Here is a 24,814-nt window from a genome sequence, read left to right as displayed (position 1 = left end):
TGTTGACATTAGCTAGCTTGACCTTCAAAATGGCGGACACCGGGGCGTCACGTGACCCTGTGACGTCAGGTGAAAAACCCCTATACACCTATGGAGATATTGCACCAAAAACCAGACATTTGCAGCTAGAATAGTCATTTACCACATTAGCAATGTACAGAGTGGATTTCTGATTAGTTTAAAGTGATCTTCATTGAAAAGAACAGTGCTTTTCTTTCAAAAATAAGGACATTTCAAAAGTGACCCCAAACTTTTGAACGGTAGTGTATGTGCCCCCCTGAAAAAACACTGGCCCCACCTTGGCCCCCCTAGTAATTTTGGTCTAGAACCGCCACTGATATTAAAGGGATAGTTCGGGATTTTTGACATGAATCTGTATGGCATCCCCATCAATAGTGTCGTGCAAACACACTGACAGCATCCTGTGAGTCCAGTTCTTGTCCAGTTTTGGTCCAGACGAAAGTAGTCCGGCAAGTTTGTTGGGGTCACGAAAGTAAAACGTTTTTCGTCTCAAAACAGTACGTGTTCAAAAGAGTGATATATTTGCATCACAAAACCGTTGCCAAATAAAAAGTCAGACCTCGAAATCGCTTGGCACTATTTTCCTGCGCGCTGCCGGCTTCATCCAGCTGCGGCTCCAGCTTCAAGGATAAGCTGGAGCCGCATAAGTAGGAGTCCCGGCGGGTGGTTTGTATTCGATTTGTTTCTATCCCGACCTTGTCAGCTGTCAGATTTATGTTCATGGACCCGGTAAGCTGGTAAATAATATTTATTTATTTTTTTTCTTTACCAAATTCTAACAGAAAACGAGAGCGCCCGAAAGGGAAAACCGAGCCGAGCTGCTTCACGGTTGTAATGCAAATTGCTTTCCTCCTCAGTATACAAGTGCGCTTCCATGGCAGGGAAAAAGAAACTACCACTGCTGCCTATGTAGTGCCCTATTTATACAAATAGGAGTCATTCAGGATTCAGCCATGACACGGAGCAAAAACATGGCTGAATCCTGAATGACTCCTATTTGTATAAATAGGGCACTACATAGGCAGCAGTGGTAGTTTCTTTTTCCCTGACATGGAAGCGCACTTGTATACTGAGGAGGAAAGCAATTTGCATTACAGCCGTGAAGCAGCTCGGGTCAGTTTTCCCTTTCGGGCGCTCTCGTTTTCTGTTAGAATTTGGTAAAGAAAAAAAAAATAATAAATATTATTTACCAGCTTACCGGGTCCATGAACATAAATCTGACAGCTGACAAGGTCGGGATATAAACGAATCGAATACAAACCACCCGCCGGGACTCCTACTTATGCGGCTCCAGCTTATCCTTGAAGCTGGAGCCGCAGCTGGATGAAGCCGGCAGCGCGCAGGAAAATAGTGCCAAGCGATTTCGAGGTCTGACTTTTTATTTGCCAACGGTTTTGTGATGCAAATATATCACTCTTTTGAACACGTACTGTTTTGAGACGAAAAACGTTTTACTTTTGTGACCCCAACAAACTTGCCGGACTACTTTCGTCTGGACCAAAACTGGACAAGAACTGGACTCACAGGATGCTGTCAGGGGTAAGTCAGTGTGTTTGCACGACACTATTGATGGGGATGCCATACAGATTCATGTCAAAAATCCCGAACTATCCCTTTAATTTCTACCCGACTCGTACAAAATACAGACCAGACGAATTTGTGTTCTGTCTGTCCAGTAGGTGGCAGCTGTCAAACGATAGAGTGCTAGCAAAGAACCTCGGATCGAGTAAACGATGAATATTCAGAGACTCTGGAGATTAAAACTAAACCTCCTGTGAAAGAGTGAGGTGTTTGACACGACTGGGTTTACCTGAGAGGGAGCAGAGTCCGGAACCTCCGTCCGAGGCATTGTGAGACACCAACGACCGTCTGTAGAAAAATATAATAAAAAAAAAAATACCCACTTCATTTTATTAAAAACAAAAACGCACATACCATACAAGAAAGCTTCACAAAAGAAAGAGACGCATCTATCTGAGCTGTGAAGAGAATGCTAGCTAACATGCTAACATAGCCAGAGCTTTTGTGATGAAAATAAACGGCACACTTCAGAGGACAGATTACACCTCAGGCTCCCTGTCACACACTTACAGTTTGCATTTCTTGAATAATAAATGCATATATATATATATATATATATATATATATATATATATATATATATGGGGGGTGTTATTATATTGATATAGTGATGTAAGCGAAGAGAACAATGCTACACAAACCTGGCTATTTATTTATCAACTACTCGCGGAACACTGAACCAGTTACTCATAACTTCAATACTTGTTCATATATAAAAAACAAACTCCACCATCGTCCCTTATCATTTAAAACAAAAGAATAAACCTCGCTGAACTAAACACCGTTTCAACGATTCACTATGGCTGAATCCCAAACAGCTTCCTCTTGGATACAAAGTGCACTGCAAAGGGCGTAGACGCCATTGTTTTCACAGCCTCTGTAGTGTCCGTACACAGGAAGTGGAAGTCGATTTGGGATTCAGCCACTCACCGTTAGCCGAGCAGCTCAGCCAGCGAGGTTCGGTTCAATGTATCGCAAACACAATAACGAGCTTTTTATTTTTTAACTCGATCAGATTAATTCGGTTCGAGTTTTTTTTAATGATTAGCTGAGTGAGAGAAAGAGCGCTCAGCTTCCCGAGCCGGAAAAAATGGACAGCGTCGCCGTCGCCAGTGGAAAAATTTTTTTTCTTCTTCTCCGCTGATTTTATTGCATTAAGTGATTAAAGCAGTAAATTGTCGCCACCTAGCGGCCTGATGGGATTGAGTAGTGCTTCCCAAGTAATATGACCCCAGTTGACCAGAAGGTGTCGCTGTAATCAAGGCCAAAAAATGCAATTTTGGAAAAGCCACACCCCTCACTCCCGAAGACTTAAAGGAACAGTCCACCGTACTTCCATAATGAAATATGCTCTTATCTGAAATGAGACGAGCTGCTCCGTACCTCTCCGAGCTTTGCGCGACCTCCCAGTCAGTCAGACGCGCTGTCACTCCTGTTAGCAATGTAGCTAGGCTCAGTATGGCCAACGGTATTTTTGGGGGCTGTAGTTAGATGCGACCAAACTCTTCCGCGTTTTTCCTGTTTACATAGGTTTATATGACCAGTGATATGAAACAAGTTCAGTAACACAAATTGAAACGTAGCGATTTTCTATGCTATGGAAAGTCCGCACTATAATGAGAGGCGTACTAACACCTTCTGCGCGCTTTGGCAGCGCATTGATATCTGAGCTCCGTATCAATGCGCTGCCGAAGCGCGCAGAAGGTGTTAGTACGCCTGTCATTATAGTGCGGACTTTCCATAGCATAGAAAATCGCTACGTTTCAATTTGTGTAACTGAACTTGTTTCATATCACTGGTCATATAAACCTATGTAAACAGGAAAAACGCGGAAGAGTTTGGTCGCATCTAACTACAGCCCCCAAAAATACCGTTGGCCATACTGAGCCTAGCTGCATTGCTAACAGGAGTGACAGCGCGTCTGACTGCGTCTGACTGACTGGGAGGTCGCGCAAAGCTCGGAGAGGTACGGAGCAGCTTGTCTCAATTCAGATAAGAGCATATTTCATTATGGAAATACGGTGGACTGTTACTTTAACAAGCCTCTTGGACCATAAAATTGCACTATGATGGATTTTTCTTTGCTAATTTTTCAACAATGTGAAAAACTGCAAAGTGACATCAAATTTTTGGATTTTTACTGCATCACTACCAAATTTAGTATGCAGCCTTACAGAACTTAGACACACAATTCTATTATAAATAGGCAAGATCAATCCAAAAACATGGCTGCCATCAGTCAAAGAACATCACCAAGGATGGGCCTTAGCAGGAAATTAGCCATAATTCATTAATTAATTGTCTAATCATCATAAATCTTGATCGATATTTTCAGTGGGTGGCACGGTGGTGTAGTGGTTAGCGCTGTCGCCTCACAGAAAGAAGGTCCGGGTTTGAGCCCCGTGGCCGACGAGGGCTTTTCTGTGCAGGGTTTGCATGTTGTCCATGTGGGTTTCCTCTGGGTGCTCTGGTTTCCCCCACAGTCCAAAGACATGCAGGTTAGGTTAACTTTAAGTTAAAGTCCTTCCCGTGCCATGTGGCGCATCGGGCGGCGCCGATTTCCATTTCCGCAGCCCTCGGCCTCTCGCCTATCACATAGCTAGGGTTACAGTGGGGAGCTAGTCCTCTGGTAACCACGAGAGTTTAACTCCCCACTCGCACCTGTATTGCAGCGTGCCTTGCCAGATGGTAGTAGGTACCATTTTTATGATGGTCTTTGGTATGACCCGACCATGAATAGAACTCACGATCTCCCGATCGAGAGGTGGACACGCTACCACTAAGCCACTAGCCGGTAGGTTAGGTTAACTGGTGACTCTAAATTGACCATAGGTATGAGTGTGAATGGTTGTCTGTGTCTTGTCAGCCCTGTGATGACCTGACGACTTGTCCAGGGTGTACCCCGCCTTTCGCCTGTAGTCAGCTGGGATAGGCTCCAGCTTGCCTGTGACCCTGTAGAACAGGATAAAGCAGCTAGAGATAATGAGATGAGATGACTGAGACAAATAAAGATTGAAATGCAGCTTGAAGCTTTTCAGTCAGTTTCGCTTGTTGTCATTCAGTGTTCTGGGGCCTTCTCAAAATTTATTGCATTTTCCAATGTAAAACATTTCCACTGACCCTCTTATGATCACAGAACAGATTTATTTCATGAATCTAATCTGACTGTGCATATGTGTAGAGTTAGTGTTATATTAAAATTATTGAGGATGTAAAACAGTTCAAGTGATCAGTCTGTCAGGCTTCGATTATTAATAAATTCGAACTAAAACAATGTTTTATTGATTTTGGTCTGGTTGATTTTGATCTCGGGCGGCACGGTGGTGTAGTGGTTAGCGCTGTCGCCTCACAGCAAGAAGGTCCTGGGTTCGAGCCCCGGGGCCGGCGAGGGCTTTTCTGTGTGGAGTTTGCATGTTCTCCCCGTGTCCGCGTGGGTTTCCTCCGGGTGCTCCGGTTTCCCCCACAGTCCAAAGACATGCAGGTTAGGTTAACTGGTGACTCTAAATTGACCATAGGTGTGAATGTGAGTGTGAATGGTTGTCTGTGTCTATGTGTCAGCCCTGTGATGACCTGGCAACTTGTCCAGGTTGTACCCCGCCTTTCGCCTGTAGTCAGCTGGGATAGGCTCCAGCTTGCCTGCGACCCTGTAGAACAGGATAAAGCGGCTAGAGATAATGAGATGAGATGAGATTTTGATCTCCAGGGGCTCCGCTGGCTTCACATCACAGAACACCCGAGGTTACCCAGACCTCTTGTTTGAGAAGAGCAAATCAAATCCAGGTAAAATAGATCTGTGAAATGGAAAAGGTGAAATGTATATTCAAATAATTTCAATTTCAATCCTGAAATCTATGGAATCAATTTTGTGCCAAAATGTTCATACAATACTTTTGAAATATCTAACAAAAACGACAAATCAAAATACAAAAAGAAAAAAAAGTCAATTTTTTTAGACTGGCAAACAAATTATTCATGTAATCGTGCAAAAATATCAGTCTATTACTCTTCAGAAACCTTTTATTTTTGTTCCGTGTCTTTCTCGGTTTTGTTTGACGTAATTTATTTGGGTTGCAATTCCAGCTTTCTCGTTTGCGCTCCCTGACTTTTTGCTTGCAGTTTTGGTACAAACTTCACGTATGGGTGGGCTGTCCAGGAATGCATTCCCATTGGCTAACTTGTGTTTGACTGACAGCTACGCTCAGCCATTCCCTACTCGGATTCTGGCGGACTGTTTTGCCGCTTTTCCACTACAAACGCGGCTGAGTCGGGCTGAGCCGTGCCGTGCTGAGTCGGGCTGAGCGGGGCTGTTGGAGTTGCATTTCGACTACAACCGCGCTGAACCGTGCTGGCTGGAAGTGGGTGGACACATTGGGTGGAGTTAGCGAAAGTGGGTGGACGTCACGTGATGTCGTTAAGCGGCGCAAACAGTGACATCAGTGAGCTTTTAAGCGGTAGTCTCACGACCCGGAGAGTAAACAATAAACATGGAGGACATGGAGTCGTTAGTGTTGCTGGTCTTGGTGCTGTGGCTTGTTGTCACCGACAACGCCAACAGATACTGGCAAGAGCGTATAGATGAGGCGAGGCGCATAAGGCTTCAGAAATTCTCGTAATTCGTAATTATTATTCTTCCGGGTTTGCGGTGTTTACAGATCCCAGCGCGCTCGCGGGGCGTGTGTGGGCATGTGAGGACACTCCTCCTCACCAATCAGTGCACAGGGGAGTGTCTGCTCACGCCCCCAGACTCACTCGGCTCACTTTGGCTCGCTTCAGCCCCACTCCAAAACGGTGCGAGTTTTAGGGGCTAAGCAGGGCTGAAGCGAGCCGAGTTGTGCTGTTTTTTGGTAGTCGAAACGCGAGCCGTGTCGGGCTGAAGTGAGCTGAAAAAGGGTAGTGGAAAAGGGCCATTTGACGAGTGACTGATCCATTGACAGTAAACAAGGATCGAGTGGACTTCAGTGGTGACTGATATTGAATTTACACTTTGTTGAATTAATTCAATATCATAGTCGCCACTGAAGTCCACTCGATCCTTGTTTACCGTCAATGGATCGGTCACTCGTCAAACAGTCCGCCAGAATCCGAGTAGGGAATGGCTGAGCGTAGCTGTCAGTCAAACACAAGTTAGCCAATGGGAATGCATTCCTGGACAGCCCGCCCACACGTGAAGTTTGTACCAAAACTGCAAACAAAAAGTCAGGGAGCGCAAACGAGAAAGCTGGAATCGCAACCCAAATAAATTACGTCAAACAAAACCGAGAAAGACGCGGAACAAAAATAAAAGGTTTCTGAAGAGTAATAGACTGATATTTTTGCACGATTACACGAATAATTTGTTTGCCAGTCTAAAAAAATTGACTTTTTTTTCTTTTTGTATTTTGATTTGTCGTTTTTGTTTGATATTTCAAAAGTATTGTATGAACATTTTGGCACAAAATTGATTCCATAGGAAATCCTCCACTTCCTTTTTTCCGTTGCGGTCCCAACATCATTACACAATGAATGTGTTGTTACGTTACTTGTCCACCAGGTGGCACTAATCACGAACACTAGTCTACAGCGCTTCAAATATAGTAACATGAATAAGACGCAACACAAAGGGCCGCTTTCTAAACGAATGATTATTGGGTTTCATAGTGCACTATGATGTCGGTAGAATCCGTTATGTCGTACCCTAGATAGTGCACGTCCATAATGAACGTAGTGTTATTTGGGATCCAGCCCAAGCTGTGCGGTACGTTTTCGCTGCAGCGCAGCTTAGTAAAGTCATTCAGCTTTTACATTTAAAATGTTATTTTACATTCATAAGCAAATATTTGGTGAATATTCTGACTTTGCAGTAGCATTATTAAGTAACATAAGGCCTGTACAGAGGTTATGCCGTGTTTGTGTTGTGTCTTGCAGATAAATAGGACAGTTGCTTTCATAAGAAAATATAATAAATAACTGTTTAGCTTAGCTTTAATGCTAACGTGTACGCACTTCTATGCACTAATATATTGTCTTGTGTTTTACCCCATTCAGTTCCATTTTATTCTTAATTATATGTGAATTAGGAGTAGATTAACTGGAAACACCTAATATTAAGCAAATTTTATTTTGTGTAACGTCATGCATCTAAAATGGCGTCTTGGAGAGGGATTTTTTTTTTTTAGAAGAGTCAACTCTAAAATGTGTCTGATTACGTCACAGTGCTGTGGGATTTTTGATTGGTGTTGATTAATGCGTCCACAATAAACGTTTCTATAGCAACAGCACGTTCACAGGGATCTGCTCAGATGCTGCACGTAAAGTTGATGTATTCTGTCGTGAGACGTTGTCGTAACGTTTATGGAAGGAGTCTCCAGTGTCGGCGTGTAAGCGTCGGAGGTAAAGCTGGAATATTTCCAAGACAGGAAAGTCTTCAGGTTGCACTTGGAGGTTTCTGGGTAACATGACAAAAAAAAAAAAAAAAAGCATGGCATGTTCTTGAATAAATTCATCATTGATGGTTTTTCTATAACCAGCACCACATATTCTTGGTTTTATGGTAGAATGTGGTTATTGTTCAATTTTAGTCACACAAATAAAATGAAACTATCCCCAGGAGGCTCGTGTTAAGCAAGGCCGTAGGTTTGGTATTAACATTGGTGGGGACATAAACCCAATGCCAACTTCAGGTCAACATTAGAGGGTCACGATATTTTGCTCCATTGTGTTTCACCAAAAGAGTATCCGGGACATTCCACCGAATGGGTGCCATTTGCTTGTTGTGCCACTCCCAAATTAAACTTGATTTGTTATATCTTTTCAACACTGATTATAATAACACACATATTTAACTATTCAAAATGTTAAAAGGCTATGTTATTTATTTATTTTTTTTACAAGGTTTGGAAGTCAAAGAATGCTGCATTTTTTCAGTCCTGTTACCAAAACTCAAAGTAACAGGACTGAGTTTTTAGCCTAGGATTAGCTAATGCATGGAATTAAGCCACATGACGTCATCGCTAATAGCATGACCACATTTTAGTGATTTACCAAAAATCTGTATTTTTAAAATAAACAAATATCTCCTCTCATTATCTCTAGCCGCTTTATCCTGTTCTACAGGGTCGCAGGCAGGCTGGAGCCTATTCCAGCTGACTACGGGCGAAAGGCGGGGTACACCCTGGACAAGTCGCCAGGTCATCACAGGGCTGACACATAGACACAGACAACCATTCACACTCACATTCACACCTACGGTCAATTTAGAGTCACCAGTTAACCTAACCTGCATGTCTTTGGACTGTGGGGGAAACCGGAGCACCCGGAGGAAACCCACGCGGACACAGGGAGAACATGCAAACTCTGCACAGAAAGGCCCTTGCCGGCCACGGGGCTCGAACCCGGACCTTCTTGCTGTGAGGTGACAGCGCTAACCACTACACCACCGTGCCGCCCATGAACAAATATCATCTAAGAAATAATTTCAGTAACAGGACAGTATGTTGACACTGACCTTATCAGTCAAAGTAAAAAAAAAATCATCAAATATACAGAAAAGTAAATGAGAGAACTAACTTTTGGTCTTCCTATGGCCTTCAGAAGACACAACTGATGTAACTTCCTGTTGAGCATGTGATTTGTGGAATGTTCCAAATTTGTCAGATGGGGTAATATGTTTGGGTAACAGGACTGAGTGAAAACCCAGGGACACGACTAAAATGTGTATTTTAACTAAGATATTGTGGATTTCTTATGAAAAAAATATATTTAAACCATGGATAGGATATGGAGTCACACAAAAGTGCAAAAGAAATACTGTTTCTAAAGGATTTTAATCATTATTTCATAGTTAAGTATAAAGTTAGAGTGCGGGGACAGGTAACACATGCTATTTTTCAGTGTTTTAGGTAGTTTTTATTAATCCTCACAATTATATATCTTAAATTTGAAATCAGATCAATGTGCAGGACATTCTGCGTAATAAGGAAATGTATTTTAAAGTACATTTTTATGTGCATTTATACATATAATTTTCTAAGGACGGAAATGGCACCGATTTGGTGGAATGGCTCATCCATCATCTCTCTAAAGTTCAGACTTTTAAAATTTGAAGTTCAGAACTGTAATAATTCATGAATAATAATATGCAATTAATTTGATTAATTGCAAATCTTGCATGTGATGATTAACTCATTCTACCAATTTGCAAATGTGTTTTACAAGCGAATAACACATTGACTGTCGGGAGGGTGTATGTTCCTTTCCCTCATAAATGGAAGTAAAACACACACGGAGCATTAAACACTGTTCCATGAGGCTGGCAGGGGAAGTAGGCTATCTTCTGTGTGATCTTTAGCTAGTTTTAGAATGCTAGTTTAAGCTGATGTGCGATTGATCTAACGGTAAAACAGGACGAGGGCTCTAGAACCTTTTCGACACGTTGAAAGGTTACATTTTACTTGGGAACAGAATGCATCCGAATTCTGATTGGTTGTTATATTATTGCCCTTTTGTTGTCTCCTTGAACCCAGAGCAGAGAGGGGAGGGAGTGACAGGGTTCTACAGAGAAAAGTTTTCAGCCTACCGCTTTCAAATTAAGCCCCTCGAAAACCAATCAGTTCAGCATATGTATATACTCAGTATATGAAGTTTTCAAAAGAGAGGCGGAGTAACCAAAAATTTCTGATCAAGAAGGCGGAGGCTGTTTTGCTGATTACGTGAAACTGTTTTATTTGATTAAAAGGTGTCTGGGCCACGAACAATGTCCACATCACCATCGGGTTGTTGTTTACATGCATCATGTTACCCAAACTTGGTCAGGGCTCTCTGCAGATCTTAACTGAAGCACTTCAAATTAAGGGTTAGCGGGCTGCTAAAGTTTGCAGGCACTTCACAAGCAAGACTAGGTGCAATATTAGCTAGCATTAGCACAATTTGATATGATTTAATAATGTCTTTGTGACCTTAATGAACACCAGTTGTTGTAATCAAGTCGGATTGTTATTTACATGCCACACAAACTTAGAAAAAGTCATTTGTATGTTGTCGTTTTTACACACTGAATACGAACGGTTGTTAACTGATTAATTTTACAAGCTAATCTAATATTACATTCCTCAAGGACAGTTTGCTAGCTAGCAGCCGGTCACAGCACTGTAACCGCACTTGCTAATTGACATGGTAGCTGAACTCGCTTGCTGTTTCGCGACCACGCCCCTAGAGTGAATATTCATGAGCGAATTTTGCATGGTGTTTCACCCAGTGGAAACCTACAGTAACCGTTTATGTCCCGCGCACGGAGCGTAATTTTTTTTTTTCCCGATCAGAAATATTGATAGAGACACGCCCATACCATTCATACCCAATTCTACGCCTATGATGTTAAGTTTCCAAAATGCAAATGAATTAATTTTCTATGCTTTGCTTCTTTGTCGGGCGATAAAACGATCGCAGTGTATACTCTCGATAGACACTTCTTTAATAGCAAAAGAATGTTACATGTTGATGGTGCAATAGTTTCATTGAAATGTCTCATCTCATCTCATTATCTCTAGCCGCTTTATCCTTCTACAGGGTCGCAGGCAAGCTGGAGCCTATCCCAGCTGACTACGGGCGAAAGGCGGGGTACACCCTGGACAAGTCGCCAGGTCATCACAGGGCTGACACATAGACACAGACAACCATTCACACTCTCATTCACACCTACGGTCAATTTAGAGTCACCAGTTAACCTAACCTGCATGTCTTTGGACTGTGGGGGAAACCCACGCGGACACGGGGAGAACATGCAAACTCCACACAGAAAGGCCCTCGCCGGCCCCGGGGCTCGAACCCAGGACCTTCTTGCTGTGAGGCGACAGCGCTAACCACTACACCACCGTGCCGCCCTCATTGAAATGTATTAAATGAAAAGTCCATACTGAATATGCAAAGTTCAGTTGCGTGAATGAACCCTAGGCAAGCTTCCTCACTGATTTATAAACATCCAACAGCCAGGATCAGGATCATATCCCTTGAATATGGAGCGTGCTCTGAGTGACATGCAAACAGCCACGAATTTAACAGGTGTATTGATTGGTTGCACCATCAACATGTAACAACATTGTGGAGAAAGAAAATGAACCGTGTTTCCCACAGGTCTGAAACATACTTGTGGTTGGTAGCTAGCTGACATTTCCTCCAGGCACAAAAATGCTCTACCTCGTGATGTTTGGGATCATATTGGAGTCTACTCGGCTCACGCTGTTCAGTAAATCATGCAGGGTATCTGTCAGTGACCATCACAGGCTTCAGACTCAACCGAAGCACCAAACACATCACACATACGCAAACATAGAGTGAAAAGCAATAATCTCTCCACCCCCTCTTAGATCGTCTCCAGCGTCAAAGCTCTCCGTTCACATGGTCAGCTATATGGCGGGTCTTTCTAGCACAACACGTTTCCTTTTAGCAACACGATACATTATGTTCATTATTATTTATCTATTACTGACAGGACATTCTCATTCTTCATACTTATTTACTAAAATGGGTCGACAGATATACTTTGGGTGGCCGTTAATATCCCTGGGCGGCCCGCTCAAGTACAAACGACGAGGAACATTTCAATTGTCGAAAAAGTAAAGTGTTTCAAGTCAAAATAAACCTTTTTTTCTCCTGGTGATTATCAGTAATTATCAATATTGTCTCAAATGAAACATTTTATTATGATCCTTTTTTCAGCGATATCGCCCAGCCCTATTCACAAGCTTCACAAAGACTTTTTCTCTTTTCTGACTTTCATAGCCTCCTTCAAAAGGTTGTGTGCAATATTTAATAACGTGACATTAATAAAGTGATTAGATTCATTCATGTTTTGCTTTTTTGTTATATTAGCTGGACATTACCGAAAGTAGTTTCGCAAATAAGGTTGCATCATGTTTCTGCAAAATACCAGTGCTGATCAAGCTAACCTCCAATCCTGTTCAGGGAGGTGTAAGATGTCGGACCAGCGAGCTCTAAAGAACCCTTACCTGGACTATAATGGACCCGAGAGCACACAGGACCTGTTTGACTCTCAAGGCAGAGTGAGTTACACGTTCTTACATAAATAGCAGGATAAATATCAAACATTCACTGTAGTTCTAAACTGTAAATCCTTTCTATTCCTAGCTCACGCCCGCTTTCGCAAATTGTATTAACAGTAAGGTTAAACAGCTGGTGGCTGTGATGGAGAACGGGCTGAAGATGGCCGACCCGAGCGACTGCACCGGATACACAGGCTGGGCAGGTCCAAGAAACACACATGTCTCCGTGTCATGATTAATCACAGCAAGACTGGTTGATTGGACAATTAGTAGTTTGCATTTCAAAAGAAATCAAGATGATTTGTTAAAAAAAAATTCATCAAAGTTTACAATATTGATGTCACCATCAGTGTTTTCTTTTCTTTCTTTTTTTTATTCCCAAAAAACATGCAAACTGTAAAACACAAGTGTTATTGAATTGTGTTAATGAATTTATACGCCATTATTATGAAAAGAATGACCAGAAATGTCTATAAATATATTCAGTATAATTTTATTATAAGAATAAATTACTTTGCTATAGAAATAAATAATGCTTTTTTATTTATTAAAGGATTATTAAATAATTTAAATTATTTTATTATAATTATTTTATTCAAAGAATCAATTGGAACAAACATCATTTTTTTAAATTATTAGACTAAATGGATGTTGATGACATGTTAAGTTAATTACCCACCAAGATGTTTTTTTATCAGATTTATTTATTTTTTAATTCATCTTTACCAAGGGTGCCAATACCTCTAGACCCATCTGTAAATTCGTACAACCTGATGCCGCTGAACAGGTTTTTTAAACTGCTCTTAGGCATCGCCCTGCTCTACCTGCACCTTCACTCGGTCTATGGAGACCCTGCGTTCCTCCAGAGGGCACTGGAGTATGTAAGCCGCAGTCTGAGGAGTTTAACTCAGCGTTGGGTGACTTTCCTGTGCGGAGACGCCGGGCCGCTTGCCGTGGCTGCTGTTATTTATTACCGCTTACAGAGAACCCAGGAATCAGAGGAGTGCATCAACAGGTTATATACGATCATGACCCATAATGTTTGTTCCAGAAGGTTCTAGAGTCATGTGGCTTCATTTTTGTCCTGTTTGTGTTGCTCATTCCCAGGTTGATGCAGTTGCACAAATCAGTAGTAAAAGGTTCAGACAGCCTCCCTAATGAGCTGCTGTATGGCCGTGTGGGTTTCCTCTTCGCCCTCATCTTCATCAACCAGCAGTTCCAGCAGGAAAAGATCCCCACACAGTACATTCAACAGGTCAGTGCGCCTGACCCTCATTTCTAAATATTGGATAATGATGCAAAATTTGCCCTGTTATTCTATTATTCGCCATGCATGCTTTGTACTGATGCCACCTTTTGGTGGCTTTATGAGGAAGGGTATGAGCCAGTAACCTACAACGTAGAGTACTGTGCAGAAGTCTTGGGCCCTCTTTTTTTTTCATGCAGATTTTGTTAGATTTCTGTTTTATGACTTCTACATTATCGAGTCAGGACAAAAACATTTTAGAGTTCTAAACGTTCGTTTTTCAGCACAAAATGAAAGCTAGACGGCTTTTCGATTTCATGAAATCAGTGAAATTTAGTTTCCTCTGAAATTCGGTCATTGTGATACATGTTTATTTCTGTTTATTTCCATTCTGTGGCTGGGGAGTTATTTAATTTGAGGGGGTTCCTTAGCAAGTAATGTGCGTGAAATGGCTTGCTTTGCGCAGTCAAGCAGACAGAGGAAGTCTGTGTGCGCATGCGCAAGTTTACCACCTTCTTCTTCTACTTTTGTGTTTTACGGCAGCTGGCATCCACAGTGTTGCATTACTGCCATCCATCGGTTTACCTTGACCGTGCGCTGACAGTTACATCATTCTGTCGCTAAACGAACAGCTGATCACACCGAGGTGCTTGCTGACCGCCGATATTTATTAATTTGGTCCTGTGTTTCCTTTCCTTCGCAACATAACATCTTTTCTTCTCGCTTTCCATTACTGTAGTTGGTCTTTCACGTTTCGTTTGCACACTCACGTCCTCCATTTTTCTCTCCCGTTTCAAATTTGTATCCCACAATGCCTTGCACAAATGGGGAAAGCCCACCACGTGATGCATAATGTAGTATCTTGAACTGCGTCATGGTGAAGCAGGAAAAAATAGCAGAGAATTTAGGGACATGTGGCCCTAAATGCATTAATTGTTCTCTCTCTCTCTCTCATTATCTGTAGCCGTATTATCCTTCTACAGGGTCGCAGGCAAGCTGGAGCCTATCCCAGCTGACTACGGGCGAAAGGCGGGGTACACCATGGACAAGTCGCCAGGTCATCACAGGGCCGACACATAGACACAAACAACCATTCACACTCACATTCACACCTACGGTCAATTTAGAGTCACCAGTTAACCTAACCTGCATGTCTTTGGACTGTGGGGGAAACCGGAGCACCTGGAGGAAACCCACGCGGACACGGGGAGAACATGCAAACTCCGCACAGAAAGGCCCTCGCCGGCCCCGGGGCTCGAACCCAGGACCTTCTTGCTGTGAGGCGACAGCGCTAACCACTACACCACCGTGCCGCCCCTGCATTAATTGTTCTATTTAAAAAAAAAACAAATAAAATTGGAAGTCTGTGATTCGAAATTTGTTCAATAATCAAAAATAATTGGATGTCAGGGAAAATTCTTTTTATGACCTACACTTGAAAAATCTGAAAGGCAGTCTGCCTTTAAAAGCTAGCCGCACACTATGCCAATCCACGCGGTACCGAAACGACCCATTTCAGAGCCGACTCCCGACAGGGCACGCACATATCCCTGACTAACTCACGACTGAAAGAAAGCAGAGGTTAATATCTTGGGCCATTATTAAAAAATGTTCTGTTTCCGGTACACCGGCCGGGTGAGTGCCGTTTGTGCGGGTGAAATTTTTTTAATGCCGTTTTTTCGACATTTTTTTCGGGTTTGTAAATCTAAAATCGAACTTGACATTTCCGCATTCCCAGGGCTTTCCACTAAGGCTCATACTAGCCAGCCATGACAAATAAGTAGCCAGCCGGGGGGGGAGTAAACACAAAATAAACTCCTGTGCACGCAGTTCCCAGGGTTAAGTGTATTTTCCACAGACCATTTATTTATTCACTTTACTCAAATACAAAGTAAAATGGAAGTAAATCTTCTTTCTTTTCTTGCGTATTGCATCATGAGGCGTTCCTGGCTTGTAAATCTCTTATTTTCGGTGCATGACACATTCACGCAACTGAGCATGCACCGAGTGCGCGCGCACCACCGCATGTTGGGGTGCGGATCTCCCTTGATCAACGGTTCAGTTTGACATTATTGTCAGTCCGTTCATTTTTCGAAAAGATAGAAGTCACATGATCACGAAATATCACGTGTTATATGCGAAAGATATGATTGGCTATTGCTAGCGACTCTCGCCGATCAGTCTGGCTCCCGATTAGTTTTTCGAATCGGCTTTGAGATGAGTCGGTACCATCGAAAACTAGTCTTTACGCCTGACTCGCGACTTCAGTTGGCTCGGTATGCTGAAAATCGGCGTAGTGTGCGGCTAGCTTAAGACTTTTGCACAGTACTGCCTACTGGTATGCTGCCATATACTGTGCCTTAGCCAGGGATGGGTGGATGGATGGATTGATTGATTGATTTTCTTGAATTAGCAGAAAATCTGACCCCAGTTCCACCCTTTGTCGGGTCATTTAAGTGACCTAGCAAAGATATAAAAATAGCAAGTGTAAGCACGAGTTCATTCCATTTTTTTTTAATTGATTAATGGCATTTGGTCCCCAGAGATGAACTGCTGCTTCATGCCCAGTGTTCCTGCAATAGGCTCCCGATCCACCAGGATAAAGAGTTCTGTGAACTCTCTTCAATCCACTAAGTATATCTTGCACTTTCTGTGCACTGGTATATGATCAGTGCCAGATGGTATTCTGCATGCGGACCATGCTCTTGTACAAAGGAACCCAAACAAGCAGGATGCAGAGTTAATGAGTTGGGCTTTCTCACTTCTGGTGTCAGCTGTCCATTCTTCACTACCCTCAGCCAAGTGACCATGGAGTGCACTCTGCGGTCCCAACAGGCTTGAGGTCCTCCAAGGGTGGTGTCCCAGGGTCAGGGGCCCAGGAAAAGCCCTGAAATTTGCATTGTAGAAGAGTAGGTACTGGTAATTTTGAGGTGATTTCCCACCACCGTAGGCCTTGATTCTTCAGTCCTGGTATATTGAGTCCTTGCAGTCCACCACGGAGTGACCTTTAGTGATGAATCTGCCCAGGTCCACCATACCTTGTATGGTACTCCATGGAGTGCCTGGGTATGGTTAGTGATCACACTGATGCGTACAATGCCCAAATCTAACTGAACCACACCCAAGCTCGCTGCTTTCAAGTGGGCCAGCTGAATGGTACCACCTCAACTTTAGGTTGTATTCCAGCTTGTGGAAAGTTGTTACTGAATGATGGAATAAAAATAGTTTTGATAGTTGACTTGTGTGTGTGTGTGTGTGTGTGTGTAGATCTGTGATGCTGTGTTGGCATCAGGTCAGAATCTGGCCCAGAGGATGAGGGTGGAGCATCAGACTCCGCTCATGTATGAGTGGTACCAGGAGCAATATGTGGGTGCAGCTCATGGTCTTTCAGGCATCTACTACTATCTCATGCAGGTGAAATCTACAGCTAGGCATATCATCTTACAAAAGTCGTATTTATTTTTGATATACTATGTAATGGGGGAAAAAAGCTGTTCTCTTTGTCTCCCTGTAGCCCGGTTTCATCTCTAACCACAGCATCGTGCCTGCCCTTGTGAAACCCAGTGTGGATTACGTGTGCCAACTGAAGTTCCCATCAGGTAATTACCCTCCATGTGTCGGCGACAACCGTGATCTCCTGGTGCACTGGTGCCACGGCTCTCCTGGACTCATCTACATGCTTCTGCAGGCCTACAAGGTATGAACAAAAGAATCCAAACCATAGAGAACTGATATAAGACCAGCTCGCCTTGTAGGAGTTCTGTCCTAGTTCACGACCGGTTTGTGTTAATCGTTTGGATCAAACTGCACTGCAGTGCCTGACCAATGGATATATAATTATATACTGTACAGCATGTTTATGACTTTCTGTCTTAACCCGGAAGGTGTTTGGTGAGCAGCAGTACCTGCAAGATGCCATGCATTGTGGTGAGGTGATCTGGCACAGGGGTCTCTTAAAGAAAGGTTACGGATTGTGTCATGGCGCAGCGGGAAACGCCTACGCCTTCCTGGCTCTTTACAGACTCACCCAGGAGCCCAAACACCTCTACAGGGCCTGCATGGTAACATGCTTCTCTGGATATCAACATATTATTATTATTATTATTATTATTATTAATAAATGTTTTTTAACAAAATATTTAATTTGTTTTTCTGTGGAAAAAAAATAAAAAGGTGACTATTTGAAAAAATTTAATTAATTAATTGAAATATGTAAGTCATTATTATGTAAAATTTCATGAAAAATCAATTTATTAATATATTTCAATTTTATTTTACTTTGTGATATAAACAAACATTCTGGATGCAATCAGCATATCACTGTCTCTCCATCAGAAGTACCAGTACTAACTGCATCAGTATAGTATAACTAGAGCGGCAGCTACAATTATCGACACCTTAATGATCTTTTGGCCGTTGCAAAAATAGAAAAGACTTTCAATATGTAAATTGTGCACGAATAATTGCTGAAACTTCCACTGGAAAAAAAATGAGTTGATTCCTGATTACTTAGCGTATCAGATCACGTGACACCATTCCACAAGTATTGACGCCTTTATCCACAGTTATCAACATTGTTCCAGTGTTCCCGAAAAACTTTCCTTAACATCAGTCATATTGTCTGGCAGATCTATGCCAGACATTTTCAGACCTTGTCAGACAATTTTAGCTTTGTGTAAAATGAATGAAAACAAGCAAGAAAATCAAGGATTATTATTTATTCCACAATGTCCTATTCGACAGCGTCCTTTCCAGCACATTGAAACGGTCCGTTACTGATGATATTTTTTGTATCAGTTTATCATTGAACACATCAAAGCTCATTTCTGAATTTCTCAAGCAGACGGTTGTTAGTTTCCTCATCCTGCTCGTCAAAGCTCTCATAGCCTGCATCAAGATCAGAATTCTGCTCATAACACTCATCCAAGGTAAACAAATATGGCGCGAATGCATTCGGACAGCATATCGATCAATAACGTATCTTCTCAATGAACTAAGTAGGTCGCTGCGAGAAAACTCTGTGCACCATTGACGTGTATTTAAGGTATGCGAAACCGCGTAGAGACATCGATGCATGGAGTATTAGAACTTTGTTTATTAAGTTGCAATAAATACGATATTTGTGAGTGTTTTTTTTTCTCACGTTAAATTCAGGCACGTTTTAGATTTGGATGTTTATATTAGTAATTACAATAGCTATCGGTCAGGTTGACTGACGTTTATGTTAATTACGTAGGACAACTGAATTTTTCGTCTGTCATGACCGGTGTCCGACGATATTTTGGGAACACTGTTGTTCCACAATTATCGACACCCGGATGGTTATTTATTTTAAATAAATAAATAGTATGTGGTATTAAGTTAACGAAACATAGTTTTTATTTAAAATTTGTTTTACATAGACCTGTATTTAGTACAAAATATCTTATATAAATATCATTGTTAGTGCGTACGTAAATGAGGAAGTAATTCTAATGTTTGTAAACAAATGCACTGATAATGTTTAACCTGTGTCAGAAAAAAATGTTTTCTTCCACTTTCTACCCACTTTCAAAGTATTTTCGTAGATCACATTTTGTTAATCATTCGTTGTTTGTATTAATTTCTAGTTTTGTAGTTTACCAATAAATATCCACAGGCAATTGACATTGTAACAACATGAAAATCCAGGTCAAGGGGCGTCGTGGCTCAGGTGGATAAGGCGCCATACCATAAATCCGGGGACCTGGGTTCGATTCCGGCCCAAGGTCATTTCCCGATCCCTCCCCGGCTCTCTCTCCCGCTCATTTCTTGTCTCTACACTGTCCTATCCAATAATAAAAAGGTGAAAAAAGCCCAAAAAAAATCTTTAAAAAAAAAAAGAAAATCCAGGTCAAAGGTCGCATGTTATTCCTCGAACTAAAATATAAAATGTCTACTGATATTGTAAAATACGGTAGATATTTACAACAAACTGCAAAAAATATATTCTGAATGGAGTAGAAAAATCTGAATATTTCAAGCATGTAATTTTAATTTTTTTTTTAATATGCTAGGAATTTAATTCTGGTCTAATTCTATTTATTGCAATCGGATTCCAAATATTCTGTAAGCATTCCATTCTGTTATGAATCAGAAAAAAAAATTATTATAAATCACAACACTTGTATTTTTTTTTTAAAGTGCTTCATCTACTTCAATAATGTTACACAAAAATTGATCCATAACAGTTGTAAATGTCACTTACAGTTGTGCTCATAAGTTTACATACCCTGGCAGAATTTTTGCTTTCTTGGCCTTTTTTCAGAGAATATGAATGATAACACAAAAACTTTTTTCCCCACTCATGGTTAGTGGTTGGGTGAAGCCATTTATTGATGAACAACTGTGTTTTCTATTTTTAAATCATAATGACAACAAAAAACATCCAAATGACCCTGATCAAAAGTTTACATACCCCAGTTCTTAATACCGTGTATTGCCGCCTCTAACATCAATAACAGCCTGAACTCTTTTGTGGTCGTTGTGGATGAGGCTCTTTATTTTCTCAGATGGTAAAGCTGCCCATTCTTCTTGGCAAAAAGCCTCCAGTTCCTGTAAATTCCTGGGCTGTCTTGCATGAACTGTGCGCTTGAGATCTCCCCAGAGTGGCTCAATGATATTGAGGTCAGGAGACTGAGATGGCCACTCCAGAACCTTCACTTTGTTCTGCTGTAGCCAATGACAGGTCGACTTGGCCTTGTGTTTTGGATCGTTGTCATGTTGGAACGTCCAAGTACATCCCATGCACAGCTTCCGGGCTGGCGAGTGTAAATTTGCCTCCAGTATTTGCTGATAACGTGCTGCATTCATCTTTCCTTCAACTGTGACCAAGTTTCCTGTGCCTTTGTAGCTCACACATCCCCAAAACATCAGCGATCCACCTCCGTGCTTTACAGTAGGAATGGTGTTCCTTTCATCATAGGCCTTGTTGACACCTCTCCAAATGTAACATTTATGGTTGTGGCCAAAAAGTTCAATTTTGGTCTCATCGCTCCAAATTACCTTGTTCCAGAAGTTTTGAGGTTTGTCTCTGTGCTGTTTGGCGTATTGTAGGCGAGATACTTTGTGGCATTTGCTTGGTTTTAACAGAGCCCCTGATTTTCCATTTGTTAATCACAGTTTGAACACTGCTGACTGGCATCATCAATTCCTTGGATATCTTTTTGTATCCCTTTCCTGTTTTATACAGTTCAACTACCTTTTCCCGTAGATCCGTTTACAATTCTTTTGCTTTCCCCATGACTCAGAATCCAGAAACGTCAGTGGCTGGATGAAAGATGCAAGAGTCTGTCTGGATCCCAGAAACTCACTCAGCTTTTATGCACACACACTGATTACAAGCAAACAGATCACAGGTGAGGATGTTACCTTTAGTAGCCATTCAAACCCATTAGTGTCAACTTCTGTGCATGTTATCAGGCCAAAATCACCAGGGTATGTGAACTTTTGATCAGGGTCATTTGGGTAGTTTCTGTTGTCATTATGATTTAAAAAGAGAAAACACAGTCGTTTGACAATAAATGGTTTCACCCAACCATTAAGCATGAGTGGAAAAGATGTTTTTGTGTTATCGTTCATATTCTCTGAAAAATGGTCAAAGAATCATAGATTCTGCCAGGGTATGTAAACTTATGAGCACAACTGTAATTCCACAACGTGTTGATAATGGTGGACACCGGTGAAAGTGATCACTATTATTGAAACATCACTTGACTTCTCAAATGCACGTTTAGATACAAAATGGCAATTGTCAAATGAAAGAGTAAGAAACAAAGTAGGTTTCGACAAGGTCATGAAATATCAGTGAATTTGATCAGTATAAACATGTCCATGATCTTTCCATCATGCTTACCTGCGATGATAACGTCCGGGTTTTCCTCAAATTGCTGATCCTGCTGAAAAAATTCCATCTCGGGTCACGAGCTGCGTCATCAGACGACAAGATCAAAGGGTAACTGGGGTCTTACTGTTGATTAATTAACCAATAATAACTGTTGTAACTAAAACTCACCTTTGTAAAATTGTTTTTTGTTGGTAAATCTGAAAAGGTGTTGATGATTATGGACTTTCAATAATTGTAGCCGCCACTCTATTTTCAAAAATTACAGTGATATTTTACAATATGGGGCGGCACGGTGGTGTAGTGGTTAGCGCTGTCGCCTCACAGCAAGAAGGTCCGGGTTCGAGCCCCGTGGCCGGCGAGGGCCTTTCTGTGTGGAGTTTGCATGTTCTCCCCGTGTCCGCGTGGGTTTCCTCCGGGTGCTCCGGTTTCCCCCACAGTCCAAAGACATGCAGGTTAGGTTAACTGGTGACTCTAAATTGACCGTAGGTGTGAATGTGAGTGTGAATGGTTGTCTGTGTCTATGTGTCAGCCCTTTGATGACCTGGCGACTTGTCCAGGGTGTACCCCGCCTTTCGCCCGTAGTCAGCTGGGATAGGCTCCAGCTTGCCTGCGACCCTGTAGAACAGGATAAAGCGGCTACAGATAATGAGATGAGATTTTACAATATTTTGCATAAAGCATGTAAACTGTTGGTGGTTCCTTTCTCAATTAGCAAAAGCTGGATTATTATTTAAAATGTCAAAGCATGATGGGAAATGCACTCACCAGCCACTGATACACTAGTCTTCTGCTGTTGCATGCTGAGATGCTTTTCTGCCCACCACAGTTGTAAAGAGTGATTATATGAGTTACTATATCCTTCCTGGCAGCTCGAAACAATCTGGCCATTTCCCTCTGACCTCTCTTATCAACAAGGCGTTTGTTTCCACCCACAGAACTGTCGCTCACTCAGTGTTTTTGTTTTTCACACCATTCTGTGTAAACTCTAGAGACTGTTGTGTGTGAAAACCCCAGGAGATCAGCAGTTTCTGAAATACTCAAACCAGTCCATCTGGCTCAAACCAACACCCATACCACAGTGAAAGTCACACTTTGAGATCACAAATGTTCCCATTCTGATGCTTGAAGTGAGCATTAACTGAAGCTCTTGATTTGTATCTGCATGATTTTATGCATCGTGCTGCTGTCAAGGGATCGGCTGATTAGAGAACTGAATAAAACAGATGCATGTATGGGTGTACCTAATAAAGTGGCCGGTGAGTGTAGAATATCTGATTATGATATGTGTACGTTTCTGTCATTAGTTTGCAGATTGGTGCATGAGCTATGGGAAACATGGCTGCCGCACTCCAGACACACCTTTCTCGCTGTTTGAAGGTACTGCTTATTATAGCAAGGAGGATGATGATGATGAATTGTAATTTAACGGGAGTCATTACTTGTTATCCTAATGTAGAACTGAGGTGATTGATAGGTATTCATATTTTTATTTCTTTAGAACGTCTGACATTTTACAGTAATTCAGTATTATTGAAAAAGTTTCAATTTGCTATTGATACCTAGTCAGATATCATTAAGTTTTATGTTTTATGCAAAACTGTATGCGTTTTTTTTAACATTTTGCCAAATTTGTAGCCTCAGACCTATTAATAAATTCTTTTTTTTCCCCCCTCATTTGTAGGAATGGCTGGAACTATTTACTTCCTAACCGACCTCCTGCAGCCGACAACAGCCAAGTTCCCAGCGTTCGAGGTGTAAAGGTGAGTGAAAAACATCTCATATGAACCCAACAATCATCAACATTTTACGAGATTCCTTTGTAATATGTTTCAAAATAGTGAGAGGGTAAATATTTCATGAATGCAGGCCATTTAAAACTTGTTTATTTTTTTATTTTGTGTATAAATTGACTTGTAGAGCAGGAAACAGGCTTTTAAGGGCTAATTGGTATCGCTTGATTGTGCCAAGTGGGTGGGGGTAATGGACAAAAACACTTAAATAAACAAATTGCTATTGAATTGACATTCCTACAGTATAAGATAAGATGTTTTTGATGCAGTCTGTCCAAAAATCTGGAAAAAGTGTTTCGCTGTAATTCAGTGAAACTGTTTATTGAAATAGTTTTGAACTGCATATGAGGAAAATGAAGACACTGAACTTTGGTCTGCTCTGTTCACATCACAGGTTCACTGCTACACAACGTCGCACACTAATCAACGCTTGAAGTGCAAAACCTCACCCTGGAGTTTTAGCGTCCTCCAGGATGGAGACACACACACACACACACACAACTGTTTTCTCGTTGCTCCCAATGCTCTAGGGAAAGTGTGCATGCCTGGTGTGCAGTTGTGTCCTATTCACTGTCCATGTTCATGCTTCCAGTTTAGCGTCATAAACTAAAAACAGGAAGTGGTAAGCTTAATTTGTGAACTGTATCTGGAAATCTTTGTATTAGAGTTGTTTTGGTGAATTGTTATCAATAATGACACAAGAAATGGGAATTGTGTTTTTTTGTTTGTTTGTTTTTGTATTTGGATGTTGTCTCAGCATTTTCTTGTCATATAACAATGAGCTGTTAAATGCTTATACTCTAGTGTCACACACTTGAAACTGCTTGCTTAATTAGTGCTTTAAAGTAAATTTGCCATGATTTCTGGTGCTTATGCAGGTTTACTCTGGAAGTCTTCATAGTAACTGCTCATTTTAGAGATTTTCGCTACGTTCACACTGCAAGGCTTAATGCTCAATTCCGATTTTTTGTGAAATCCGATTTTTTTGTGAGGTCGTTCACATTAACAAATATATGCGACTTGTATGTGATCCTCAGTATGAACGAAAAGCGACCTAAAAGTGTTCCGCATGCGCATTGCAGGACACGGCGACGTCACACGCAGTGAGCATGGCCAGTGTTTACGGAAGTAAAACCGCCCGGTTGCGGTATGACCCATCCAATCTAGCTTGAATAGCTGCATCCCCCCAAATGGAAATCAGCTCCCTAACCTCTGCGTCCTTCCACTGAGAAGATTCAGAACCTTCACAGCCCGAAGCGTCCCTCGCATTGATGTC

General features: G+C 41.7%; 2 protein-coding genes across 2 annotated transcripts in view; one reads left to right on the top strand and one right to left on the bottom strand.

The window, feature by feature from the left end:
- The window catches only part of LOC132865721 (zinc finger protein 585B-like), a 67,034-nt gene extending 64,294 nt beyond the window's left edge, over positions 1–2,740 (bottom strand). Inside the window, exons 1-2 of the mRNA XM_060898251.1 lie at positions 2,533–2,740; positions 1,832–1,890 (exon numbers count right to left, since the gene is read on the bottom strand). Of these exons, the coding sequence (XP_060754234.1) occupies positions 1,832–1,870 (39 nt within the window). The 5' untranslated portion in view covers positions 1,871–1,890; positions 2,533–2,740. The remainder of the gene's footprint in view (positions 1–1,831; positions 1,891–2,532) is intronic.
- Positions 2,741–7,252: 4,512 nt separating this feature from the next.
- lancl1 (LanC antibiotic synthetase component C-like 1 (bacterial)) lies at positions 7,253–24,254 on the top strand. The gene is made up of 11 exons (XM_060898465.1): positions 7,253–7,336; positions 12,541–12,638; positions 12,724–12,841; positions 13,446–13,653; positions 13,746–13,893; positions 17,152–17,298; positions 17,399–17,581; positions 17,769–17,945; positions 23,053–23,125; positions 23,430–23,508; positions 23,933–24,254. The coding sequence occupies exons 1-10, from the start codon at positions 7,297–7,299 to the stop codon at positions 23,504–23,506; spliced, it is 1,269 nt and encodes a 422-aa protein (XP_060754448.1). The 5' UTR covers positions 7,253–7,296; the 3' UTR covers positions 23,507–23,508; positions 23,933–24,254.
- The last annotated feature ends 560 nt before the right edge of the window (positions 24,255–24,814 follow it).

The sequence above is a fragment of the Neoarius graeffei genome, chromosome 18 (assembly GCF_027579695.1).
Source record: "Neoarius graeffei isolate fNeoGra1 chromosome 18, fNeoGra1.pri, whole genome shotgun sequence".
Taxonomy (NCBI): Eukaryota; Metazoa; Chordata; class Actinopteri; order Siluriformes; family Ariidae; genus Neoarius; species Neoarius graeffei.
The sequence above is the reverse complement of the archived record's forward strand: the minus strand, read 5'-3'. Positions and strand labels throughout refer to the sequence as shown.